General features: G+C 39.1%; 3 protein-coding genes and 1 pseudogene across 3 annotated transcripts; 1 reads left to right on the top strand and 3 right to left on the bottom strand.

Annotated features, from left to right (window-relative positions):
• The first annotated feature begins 160 nt into the window (after window positions 1-160).
• Window positions 161-1,964, top strand: LOC103861996 (protein WHAT'S THIS FACTOR 9, mitochondrial). Its single transcript, XM_009139715.3, has one exon. The coding sequence runs from the start codon at window positions 553-555 to the stop codon at window positions 1,702-1,704; it is 1,152 nt and encodes a 383-aa protein (XP_009137963.1). The 5' UTR covers window positions 161-552; the 3' UTR covers window positions 1,705-1,964.
• A 42-nt stretch (window positions 1,965-2,006) lies between these two features.
• On the bottom strand, window positions 2,007-3,265 carry LOC103861987 (protein DMP3). The gene has a single exon (XM_033288643.1). It carries the CDS (start codon window positions 2,856-2,858, stop codon window positions 2,196-2,198), a length of 663 nt encoding a protein of 220 aa, XP_033144534.1. The 5' UTR covers window positions 2,859-3,265; the 3' UTR covers window positions 2,007-2,195.
• A 1,062-nt stretch (window positions 3,266-4,327) lies between these two features.
• On the bottom strand, window positions 4,328-7,758 carry LOC103861973 (MACPF domain-containing protein At4g24290). The gene is made up of 8 exons (XM_009139685.3): window positions 7,469-7,758; window positions 6,954-7,205; window positions 6,621-6,859; window positions 6,333-6,534; window positions 6,160-6,228; window positions 5,878-6,064; window positions 5,546-5,712; window positions 4,328-5,225 (listed from the first exon to the last, which is right to left on the bottom strand). The coding sequence occupies exons 2-8, from the start codon at window positions 7,203-7,205 to the stop codon at window positions 4,530-4,532; spliced, it is 1,812 nt and encodes a 603-aa protein (XP_009137933.1). The 5' UTR covers window positions 7,469-7,758; the 3' UTR covers window positions 4,328-4,529.
• Window positions 7,759-8,939: 1,181 nt separating this feature from the next.
• Window positions 8,940-11,322, bottom strand: LOC103861952 (annotated as a pseudogene).
• Between the last annotated feature and the right edge of the window lie 118 nt (window positions 11,323-11,440).

Here is an 11,440-nt window from a genome sequence, read left to right as displayed (position 1 = left end):
TTATTTTTATTTATTTTTGTTTGTTTATTTAATTTTAAACCAAGAGTATTAAGTATATTTTACCCTTTAATGAACGTCATTTTTGTGACTTTCTCCTTCTAGTGCTATTTTTGAGACATAAACTTCAAAAGGTGCTATTATTGACAATTGCCCAATTTGAAATTTAGATATTGTTATAATTTTTTTTATAAAATACAAAAGTTAGAAATGCAAAAATAAGAAATTAAACAAATTTGTAAATTTGCTTTAACATTATTGTTTTATTCGATATATTTGATTACTAATTTAAATCGATCTAAATTAATTTTAATCAGTTTAAAACAGTTTCAACCGATATGAAACTCATAAATTTTTTGTGGCTATAATCAATTTGCAGTCTAAACAATTTTAGACCATTTAGAAAAAAAAAAGTGTTACGTAAGCATGAATGACAAAAGTCTTTAAGTTGATTTGAACATTACAGGGTAAATATAAACCAAAAGGCGACAACTTAATAACAGAACTTTGCACTGTTACCCAAGAAAAAAAAACAGAACTTTGCACTGACCTGTAATGGCAGCAGCTACAGTCACAAAGCTAGGAAGATCTCTACAACAAAGACGCACCTTCATCAACGCCAGAGTCAAATGGGTCGGCGACCCATACCTCGACGAAGCAGTCCAACGAGAGAAAAACCTCAAACAACTCCTCTCCCTCAAAGACCGAATCATATCATCCCCATCGAAATCACTCCCTCTCTCTTCCCTCTCGCTCCTCAAACCTCTCGTCAACCTCCACGTAACCGCCGCCGCGTTTCTCCAGAAACACCCTTCCGTCTTCGCAACGTTCCAGCCTTCACGCTCTCTCCCTCTCCACGTCCGCCTCACTCCGCAAGCTCTCGACCTCCACAAGGAAGAAGAGACCATCCACCTCTCGGCTCCTCACCGTAACGCCACCGTTCAACGTCTCGCGAAGCTCTTGATGCTCACGGGAGCTGGGAGTCTCCCTCTCTACGTCGTCGATCGCTTCAGGTTCGATTTAGGTCTCCCTCACGATTACGTTACTTCGTTGATATGCGATTACCCTGATTACTTTGAAGTAATTGAGGTTCACGATCGGTTAAACGGCGGAAAGACTCTCGCTTTGTCGCTTACTTCGCCGCGGAAGAGCCTCGCCGTGTCGGAGATGGAGAGAAGAGAAAGTATCATCAACGGGTCTCGTGTGCAAAAGGGGCTGCGCATAAGGTATTCGATGAATTTCCCCAAAGGGTACGAGTTGGAGAAAAGGATAAAGAACTGGGTTGACCAATGGCAAGACCTTCCTTACATCTCGCCTTATGAAAACGCGTTTCATTTGGGGTCGTACAGCGATCAGGCTGAGAAGTGGGCGGTTGCTGTACTTCACGAGCTTCTGTACCTTTTGATATCGAAGAAGACTGAGACAGAGAATGTGCTTTGTTTAGGGGAGTATTTAGGGTTTGGGACGAGGTTGAAGAAGGCTTTGGTGCACCATCCGGGTATCTTTTACATGTCGCATAAGATTCGGACGCAGACTGTTGTGTTGAGGGAAGGTTATCATAAAGAGTTCTTGATTCAGAAGCATCCGTTGATGGGGATGAGACATAGGTATCTTTATCTTATGAGCAGATCAGGGAGAGTAAAGAAACGAGACTATGTTCCTGGAGTTAAGAGAAGCAATCAAAGCGTTGATGCACAAAACAGCTAATATTCACATAGGATTAGTTGTAGCCGGAACTCGTTATGTAGAATGAATGAGTGGCTAAGATTGTTCAAGTAAAACAGCTAAACTGACTGGTCCTTAGGACATCAGGCATGGTGATGGCTGTTTAAGTTGAGAAAATCACGAAGCAGAGGAAGAGCTGAAACTCAGGATCGACCTCTTAAGGTCTTCTAAGCGACATAGTCAACATGGGTTTGTATCTTCATGAGTCAATAATCTTATTCAATGGTATTTTTTTTTCTTTATATCGCGTCGTCAGACTTATTATAAGGTCGTTGCATGCGTTATTAATTTCCACTCAACGAACGATAAAACTTATAATCAATTACAGGAAGTAGATGAGAAGGAACACAGATAGATAGATACAAACACAAAATGATTTACAAAAAAAAAAAAATATAAGCCAACCACCTTTGCACATAAATTATATGAATCAATTGTTTAAACGCACTTGGAAATTAAAAAATATAACGAATCTAACGGCGACCTCCGTTTCCGGTGACCGGATAACCGATGCCGTGTCTTCTCGCCGGGAAAACCAAGAACAACAACCCGCAGATAACTCCAACACCCATCGGAACAATATCCAAAACCTTCTTGGTTCCTTGCTCCGGTGCAGGATAAAAACAGCTCACAGCATTCTTCTCCCTCAAAGCCACCGCACCAAACACAAGCACAGACAAAACTGCGTGGATCCAGTCGACGATCCGGATCCGGTATTTACTAAGATCGGGCAAACCCAAACCGGACGGGTCAGGGTAGTCAAAAACCCACATACCTTTACGAGTGGCAAACCCGTAGTACACGTTACCGTCTTCAGCCTTGACGCTGTCCGTGAACGAGCTGAGGAAGCATGAGATGGAGAGGAGGGTTAGGAGCACTGCGGTTAAAACGCGCGTGGAGTACTTGCACGAGCCGTTTGATGTGAAGACGGGAATGAGGAACTGGAAAGCTAGTAGCGTTCCTGTCGGGAGGAGGTTGGCTAAGTTAGCAACTGACGTCAGCGTCTGTGACACGGCATGTTGAGATATCGAAGGTTGTCTCCTTAGCTGTGGAGGAGGAGGAGGAGGAGGAGGAGAGTCTGATGGCTCTTGCGAAATAGTTGGGTTTCTCTGCGTCAGGGAAGAAGAAGATGACATGTTTTTTCTCTTTCGTTTTTTCTTGTTTGCGTGGAGAGTTAATGAATGATTATGAGCATAATATATACAGACTAAGTTTAAGACAACGTGAGGTTATTAGTGTTGAAAAATGGTTTGTTGACGTGATCAAGGTGTGTTGAGAAGTCAGGAGAGGCGAGAGAGCTTGGTCTCGTTCTTATTCTCCGCCTACCGTAATTAGAAATGTCAAACGCGTTTCAAAGTTGATTATTATATTACGAGACTCTTTCTCCTTGTTAAGGCTGTTCAATATGGTAAAACCGAACCGTACCGAACCGAACCGAAATAGACAATATGGTTTGGTTTTGGTATATACCATATAAACCGAATGGATATAATTTTATAAAAACCGTAGGATTTGGATATGGTTTGGTATATAACCGATTAAACCGAATAAACCGAACAAAACCGATTAAAAGTAGAAACATGTAAATATGTATCTATTTTATAACAATACATGAAAATCTATTTGTTACATAAGTTAAATTTGTGTTAATAACTATTACCATAATTTTATAGTAATAAAAAACCTTAATTTGTAAAACACTTGAACTATAACTAAATAACAATACATCGCAATTCAGACATCTTATTTTCTAAGTCTTTTTTGATCTTTTTGATTTATTTTAGTCTTCACTAAATTAATATGAAGATTATAAATTTGATGGACAATAATTAATGGAAAATTTTCAATTGAAAAATCATGACTTTAATGAACACTAAATATGAAAGAGTGGAAAAACTTTTCTTTCATGTTTCTGTTTTGTTTCATATTTTTATTTTCAAAATTTCAAGTTTTGATTTTAGTCATAGATTTGATTATTTTATTTGATGGTAGAAGCATTTTTATTTTTTTGTTCATTTATTTGAACATGTAATATATTTTTAATAAATGACTGTGTTGACAATATGACTCTAAAATTCATATAATATGATCTCAAACAAAATTATTATGTTTTTTGGTATAAAACCGAATAAACCGAAAACCGACGGTATATAAACCGAACCGAACCGAAGTAAATATGGATTTAGAATGGTAGTTATATTTTACTAACCGAAATATCGAAAACCGAAAAAAACCGAACCGAAACCGAACCGATATCCGGATTGAACACCCCTACTCCTTGTCTCTCCAAACTTTTACAACGTTGTAACAAGTAGTATTGACTTCTACTTTGGTAAGTCGCGCAAGAGACGGACTAAGAGTGAATCAAATGAGACGTTAACTATATATTATATCCATGACACAGCTTCTAGCGATAAAAAAAATTGGGGCACGGCGTAAACTCACCTGCATTGGATTTGATTCATGTTGAAAACAAAGTTGCTACTATTCTAACCAATGATCTAGCCATCTTTGATATATCTTATATTCCGAACTTGGATCATGCAAAATATGATATTCATTCCACTCCATTGCACTAAGTGCATTTTTGTAGGAGTCGATCGGATCAGTCGATATGGCAATATAAAAAAAGATTACAAAATATAGAATCATTAGCCATGCTCGCAGATTATAGAGTGTGTATCATTGCTTCTTCAAGACAGGAAATGTACAAGACATGGAATCCTATTTCTCTCTCACACACACAAACGGTTACATTACATATGATTAATGTACACACACACACATAACCACCATAACCACCTCACTCAACCTTCATATGTTTCCTCCATCGCTTCATCTTCCATTATCGCAGTCAACAAGGAATACTTAACCTTCAACGAGATTTTCCCCTTCTCCACCAACAACCTCGCACCCGACACAACCCAATACCCTGGCGACTCCTGCGGCCCTCTCGTCATCTCACTCGTATCCACAAACCTCAAAAGCTTGGGAGCTTGCACGGGCACAGGCGGTCCGCCAGGGTAGATAGCAGAGTTTATATTCACATCCGCAGGACGCGGCGGCGGTTGCTTCTGCGGCGCGGTGAAGTGGTGGCTTATCAGCGTCGAGATGAGTCCCGACTTGGGAGCAAACCCCACCGCTTCGTCCCACTCGTAGGTCTTGGCGAGCATCGTTCCCACGACTTTGGAGAAACTAAGGCGCAGGAAGAGCACGTTCTTGAACCCGTGGCTTTCGACGAGAAACTGCGCGCCTGTTACCACCGCGAGGTCGTCTTCTGACTCGACGGGGGATGTGCAGACGTGGGAGTAGTTCTTCCAGTTTACTTTCTCGTAGTATCGACGGTCGTGGGAATCGTGCCGCATAGTTGTGTTTGGAGCGTCTTCGAGCTGGAATATTTTGGGAAGAGAGGAGAGGTGTTGTAAGTGAATTGCTAAACGGTTGCTTCTTCGTCCCTCTAGGTAGAGTCGCATGCCAGTGACTGGTCTCTTCCCGACATCAACCTGAAACCAAATAAATAATAAACACATTAATCCACAACCTGCAAAGTCTTGTTATACTCTTTACTCTCTAAGTAAGATTTTTTTTTAAAAAATTCTTGTTCCACGAAAATAAATTTTCTATATTTTTCAAAGTATTTTTGTATACTTCTAAAAAACATTAATTGAGAATATTTGAATTGATTGAATAGTTATCGAAAAGTGTATAATAAAAACGAATAATAAATTTAATTGTAAGCAGTTATTGTATTTTTAATATGTGTGAAAAATATAGAAAATCTTTCTTTCGGGAATATATGATTAGGAATGAAAGAAACTCATACCGGAGTGGTATTCACAAATAGCTTAGGTCCAAAGAAACTGAACTGCAGAGAGGCACAACTTTGCTGCTTCCTTTGAGGACCAAGAGGAAGTTCACTAAACACTGGAGCCCACTGCCTTGGCAGCTGAAACTCTAAGAACTGATGTAGCTCTGAGATCGGTGGCTTATCTACATAAACAAGTACCAGAACATATCAATATAAACACAAACTTTATTAAATACTGCATCTATTAATCAACCTATCTAATAAACTGGTTCTATGGTTCTTGCTTATCACATAAAACAAATTTTTTGGTTGTGTATAAAGATTAGGAGAATGATATGTAGGCTTACATCTTAGATAGAGATTAATGGCGTGGCTCAAGAAACCACTTCCTGGACATCCATTAAGCAAAGAAGTTATTGGAATTAAAGACATGGAGATAGCATCAGGCTCTGTCTGAACTGTTTGTAACCAATCGTTATGCGTTAGATTTCTATTGTCGTTTCCACCTCTCCTTTTGCACATGAAGACAATATCCTACAAAAATACAATGTAATTCATGAGAAACAAGTAAGCAATTTCACATGCAAAAAAAAATGTCTACTAATACTATGGTACTAAATAGAAATCACCTCTTTATTTGCATAAGAGCCCAGCGAACTGGTATCTGCAAATCTCAGGCGCTGCTCCTTTGCTTCCACCTGTAACGACGGACAAAAGTTTTGATTGCAACACTAAACTGTTAGTAGTAATTCTTCAAGATGTCAAATAAGAAAGTTTTGGTGATGAGAACTGTTACACAGACCTTACTGGTTGGATGAATTCTATCTGAAGCTATGTTCTGAACTCCACTAGCTTCTATAAACCTCTTATCAGCCACTTCTTTCAACCTTTTCTGGAGATCATCAGGCTGAAGTTTCGACGAGTGTTGCTGTTTCGCATAAATCACATCTTTCCCTCCCATCTTAACACCAACAACTATATGCGTCCCATAAGTATCTATAAACCTGGTAACAAAAACATCTGATTAAACGTTAGTTACAAAAACTCAATCCCTCCAAAAATTTAACTGTCTGATTAAACGGTACAGCACCTAGCCAATGCAGCGGGGTCCCATGTTGATGGGACCGCCTGCTTAACATGCTCAAGTAGCAACATTTGAGATTTATCCAAAGCAACCGAGTAAAAAGAGATGAAAATCCCATCAAAGGCAAGGTTCTTGGTGTAGGCTGCATCTTTCTGCCAACAGCCAGAGAACTCAAACATGGCGTTGAAGTGACCTGATGGGATTTTACCAGCCAAAGACAGTTCTTGGTTGAACTGCTCTGTCATCTACAAAAACCCACAAGAAAAAAAAAAAATTAAATTGTATGCTCTTTAACTTTGATGGGTTTATTACATAAAGTAAGAGACTTTTTTTTAATACCTGTTGGAAAGAAAGAACATCAGAACTAAACCTCATGCGCTCTCCTTTATCGCATTTGATAGACTTTGAAACGTTAGGGATAGTGATTCCACCAGGTAACACAATCTCGCGAGTGTCGTCACCGTCTTGAATGTCAAGCAACCGTGATTCTTTACAATACTTCAAGCGTACATCAATAGCTAAATCATAGCCGCAGCCGATTGAACCAATCGCAAACTCAGCTGCTTTAGAAGCTGGTAGCCGAAGTGCCATCTTTAGACCCAAAAAGAAAAAGAAGAAAGAGGATTAAGCTATAAGAATCAAAGAGATGCAAAAAAAAAACAATCAAAAGACACTTTGGTCTTCTGGTTTCTGAGAGATGTTGACACAATACGGAGATTCTATTTATGGTCGGAACAGAGACTTTGTCAAATCCAGACCAAATAAAGAGATGTAATAATTGCCCAAAGAATAGACCAAAATTCATTCAACAGACGCGCAATAAGTTGAAAGAAGAAGAAAGTAAAGGTGAATACTTTGAAGAGTAGAAGTTGAAGCTCAAGTAATCGCGGAGAGAGCTTGGAAACACGATCTAAACGAAGCTGAGAAGAATCCTAGAGGTTTTGTAGAGCTGGTGTGGACATGGGATGATGGAGAGATTTGGGGGAGGAAAGGATGAAGAAAACCATCTGCTGTAAATTAATTAGGGCTGTGTAGTTAAAATCTATATGTGATTACAAGGTAACAGCTTTACGTCAGATTAACACAAAAGTGTTTAAAGTTTTGGTTTTAAGGCAAAGAAAAGTCAAAGTCAATGGAGAATTGTGTTTGGTCTTTGATCTCTCTCTTTTTTTTTTTTCTTTTTCTTTTTTAGTTGCTAGTACTATTTATCTCATAAATATTGAAATATATATATTTTAATTATATTAACTTAAATTTATTAAGTTAGTAAATCACAAATTAATATATTTATTATCAAATTTAAGCTAAAAACATATTATTTGAAAACAAACAAAACATCTTTTTATTATTATCTTGTTTTAACAGCCTGTTTATATGCTTCGCTGGGAAGTGGGAACTTTAGTTATTAGTTTTGTTCTAAAGGAATTTTAGTAAAAAAGCACTCATAACTATGAAAATGTTTTCACATGTTAGAAACTTTTTTCGTATTTCAAAGAGAGATCTGCTCAAAGGTGAAATCATTTTACCTGGGAAGTGGGGAAACCTTAAACTACTTAACAGGTTTCATCAGTTTGTTTACAATTTTTAAACACGGAAATAAAAACTTACCACATTTTGATAAAGATTTTCTCGAATAGCTCAAGATTTTGTTTAGATTACCAAGTTTTTTTGAACCATCTAGTTTTAACTTTTGAATATTCAGAGGTGTGATTTGATTTGGTAGAAATAGTAGAATGATTTGGCAGTCGTTGTTGTAGCTATCATGGTAGTAAGTAAACTTGGTTGAACTGATAAATGTTTTTTTTTTTTTTTGGTCAAACGAACTGATAAATGTATATTGTGACGATTTTTACTGTAGGATTATGTAGAATTAGGTGGTCTTTTCGCCTATGAGCAGATTTATAGTATTATAGACCGATGGACCAACCTCAGGGCTAGAAAGTAGAAAGAAGAAGCGCTTTGATTTCAACTCTAAACGTTTGAACATAGGTAGTTCTCCCAAGCTGTGATCTTTTGTTTATTTCCCTTGCCTTTGTCAACGGCACTGACAGAGATAGTCCCATTGGCATCAATCCCAAAATGTAACTTCGATTTTTGGAATTCCTATTGGTGCTGGTGGGCACATTGTGACTAATACATGTCTGTCCGTCAGAACATGTCGTAAAGACTTTTGATTTTAAAGTAGGCAGAGTAGTGTTGTTCCTTGGAATACAATCTTAGTCGTTACACCACGAAGCGAAAGCGGTGTCACATCTACAAATGTCACATCTCCAGCCAAAAACACCAAATCAAAAGAATATGACACTTCTTGATGGGAACTCATCGTTACTACAACATCAAATTATTATTATATAGGTTGAAAATGTTCTCTGTAATAGCATTGCTTCATTCTAAGCCCACAATAAATTTATCATCACAAGCATTGCTCAAAATAAACCCCATTATACCAACCCTACAAAATCATGTGTGTTTTACACACCCACTGCATCGGGTGTGCACGAATTCAATCCAAAGCCTTCCTCGTGCCTTTTTCTCATTTGCTGTCTGTCAAGTCGGGATCGATCACATCATCACCACCTTTGCTTGAAGATGAATCTTCTGATGAAGAACCTTCACCTCCAGGAGGCGAAGGACCTGCAGCTCCAGCTCCAGCTCCAGGCTGGTTGTACATAAACAGACCGATCTGCATCACTTCTTGGTTAAGAGCAGCCACGGAGTCCTTGATTTCTTGGGACGATCCACTTTCAATCTTGTCTTTAAGCTCTTGTAGCTTAGCCTCTATCTTCTCTTTCATTTCACCTGGAATCTTCTCTCCAAATACTTCAAGTTGCTTCTCTTTCTGCTTCTTTGTGTCAACTGCCTCCCTCTTCTGTTTGTCATCCTTTGCAAACCTTTCTGCCTATTTGACCATTTTCTCTACCTGTAACACGTTCAATCATTCACACCTAACTTTTGTTACCATAAACATCAAAATATTAGCTAAAAAGAAAAAAGAAAAACGTTTTTTTAACAAAAAAGGCTACTAGATCATGGACATAGCACCACTCCCACATTAATCAATTGCAACAACGATAAGTTAAGGTACAAATTTAGTTACCATCTCATAAAAATGACCAAAATAAGTAACCAAGTTAGTAAAATCTAAGCAATGTAGTTTGACTTGTCAACTGGACGCACCTCATCCTTGGGCAATGTAGTGGCACCAGTAATGGTAATCTCTTGTTTATTACCGGTGGCTCTGTCAGTAGCAGTGGCGGAGAGGATTCCATTTGCATCAATGTCAATTTTGACGTCGATGTTTGGAACTCCACGGGGGGCTGGTGGAATACCATCTAGAAGGAAGCTTCCGAGACACTTGTTATCCCTAGCAAATTGCCTCTCACCCTGCAGCACATAAAATCTAATACTTGTCTGTCCATCAGAACCAGTCGTATAGACCATTGATTTTGAAGTGGGCAGTGTAGAGTTCCTTGGAATAAACTTATCCATTTCCAAAACATTTTTCAAACCGATCGAAAGCGGTGTCACATCAAGAAGAACTATGTCACTCACATCTCCAGCAAGAACACCAGCCTAGAGTCACGGAGAAGATGGCGGTTTATGAGAACTCATTGCAGAAAATGGGGTGAGAAATACAAATTAACGAAAACACACCTGGACCGCAGCACCTAGAGCTACAACTTCATCAGGGTTTACAGTGACATTAGGTTCTTTCCCAGTCAACTTCCTCACGACTTCCTGAGTTTAATGTCAAGTACCAGAGACATCAAAGGTACCACCACCAAGATCAAAGACAAGAATTGTCTCATTGCTTTTCCTTTCAAAAGCATAAGCCAAAGAAGCAGCAGTGGGCTCATTGATAATACGAAGAACATCAAGCCCAGCAACGCGACCAGCATCTTTAGTAGCTGCCCTCTCTGAGTTATTAAAGTAAGCAGGCACAGTGATGACAGCCTTGGTCACTTTATGGTTCAAGAGTCTCGAGGCATCATCCACAAGTTTCCTCAAAACCTAAACAACACAAATAAAAGCAAGAAACCAAACACATCAAAAAGACACTTTCCACAAACTAAACGATAGTCAAACTTTGAATACCTGAGCTGAGATTTCCTCAGCAGCATATTGTTTGCCAATGGCGGGACACTCGAGCTTGACGTTCCCGTTCTCATCCTCAACAACTCTATAAGAAACCTGCTTAGACTCCTCGTCTACCTCATTCATCGTCCTACCAATAAACCTCTTCACCGAGGAGAAAGTGTTCTCAGGATTAACCACAGCTTGCCTCTTCGCAACTTGCCCAACAAGCCTATCACCGCTCTTAGCGTAAGCCACCACGGACGGAGTCGTCCTCTGACCTTCAGAGTTGGTCACAATCATGGGCTTGCCTCCTTCCATGACAGCTACGGCGGAGTTAGTCGTGCCCAAATCTATTCCCACAACCTTCTCCTTGGCCACTCGCACCGGAACTACTGAGCCGTTTCCGATACTCATTTTGAGGAAAGCAGAAGTTGGGGTAGTGAAAGGACCGTTTCTAGAACCGAAGAAGGCGCTTCTTGGCATGTAACTTTCTTTCACATTGAGATTCCTCTTGGAAGAAGATGAAGAAGTAACGATTCCAATTCCACCGAGAACGTGAATCTGAGCGGCGGATGAAGCCATGTTTTTGAGTTTAGGGTACAGAAAGAGCGATGAAGAGGAGGGTTTGATGAGAAGCTGTCCGAGATAAAGAAGAAAACTATTTCTTACAAAAGCTCGAATGTATACAGAAGAGAGAAAGAAGTATGAAACTTGGTCACCAAGTTTTTTCACAAGGAATATTTGTTACG

The sequence above is a fragment of the Brassica rapa genome, chromosome A01 (genome assembly GCF_000309985.2).
Source record: "Brassica rapa cultivar Chiifu-401-42 chromosome A01, CAAS_Brap_v3.01, whole genome shotgun sequence".
In the NCBI taxonomy this organism is placed as follows: domain Eukaryota; kingdom Viridiplantae; phylum Streptophyta; class Magnoliopsida; order Brassicales; family Brassicaceae; genus Brassica; species Brassica rapa.
Note: the sequence above shows the minus strand (reverse complement) of the source record. Positions and strands in the feature narration are given on the sequence as shown.

Bases quoted from the DNA above. Each gene is read 5' to 3' on its own strand.
- LOC103861973 (XM_009139685.3), bottom strand. From the start codon at position 7,205: ATGGCACTTCGGCTACCAGCTTCTAAAGCAGCTGAGTTTGCGATTGGT. The intron at 6,860-6,953 runs GTATTAAAAAAA...GGGTTTTTGTAG, and splicing joins ATGTTCTTTCTTTCCAACAG to ATGACAGAGCAGTTCAACCA. The intron at 5,226-5,545 runs GTATGAGTTTCT...ATTTGGTTTCAG, and splicing joins TATTTGTGAATACCACTCCG to GTTGATGTCGGGAAGAGACC.
- LOC103861996 (XM_009139715.3), top strand. From the start codon at position 553: ATGGCAGCAGCTACAGTCACAAAGCTAGGAAGATCTCTACAACAAAGA.
- LOC103861987 (XM_033288643.1), bottom strand. From the start codon at position 2,858: ATGTCATCTTCTTCTTCCCTGACGCAGAGAAACCCAACTATTTCGCAA.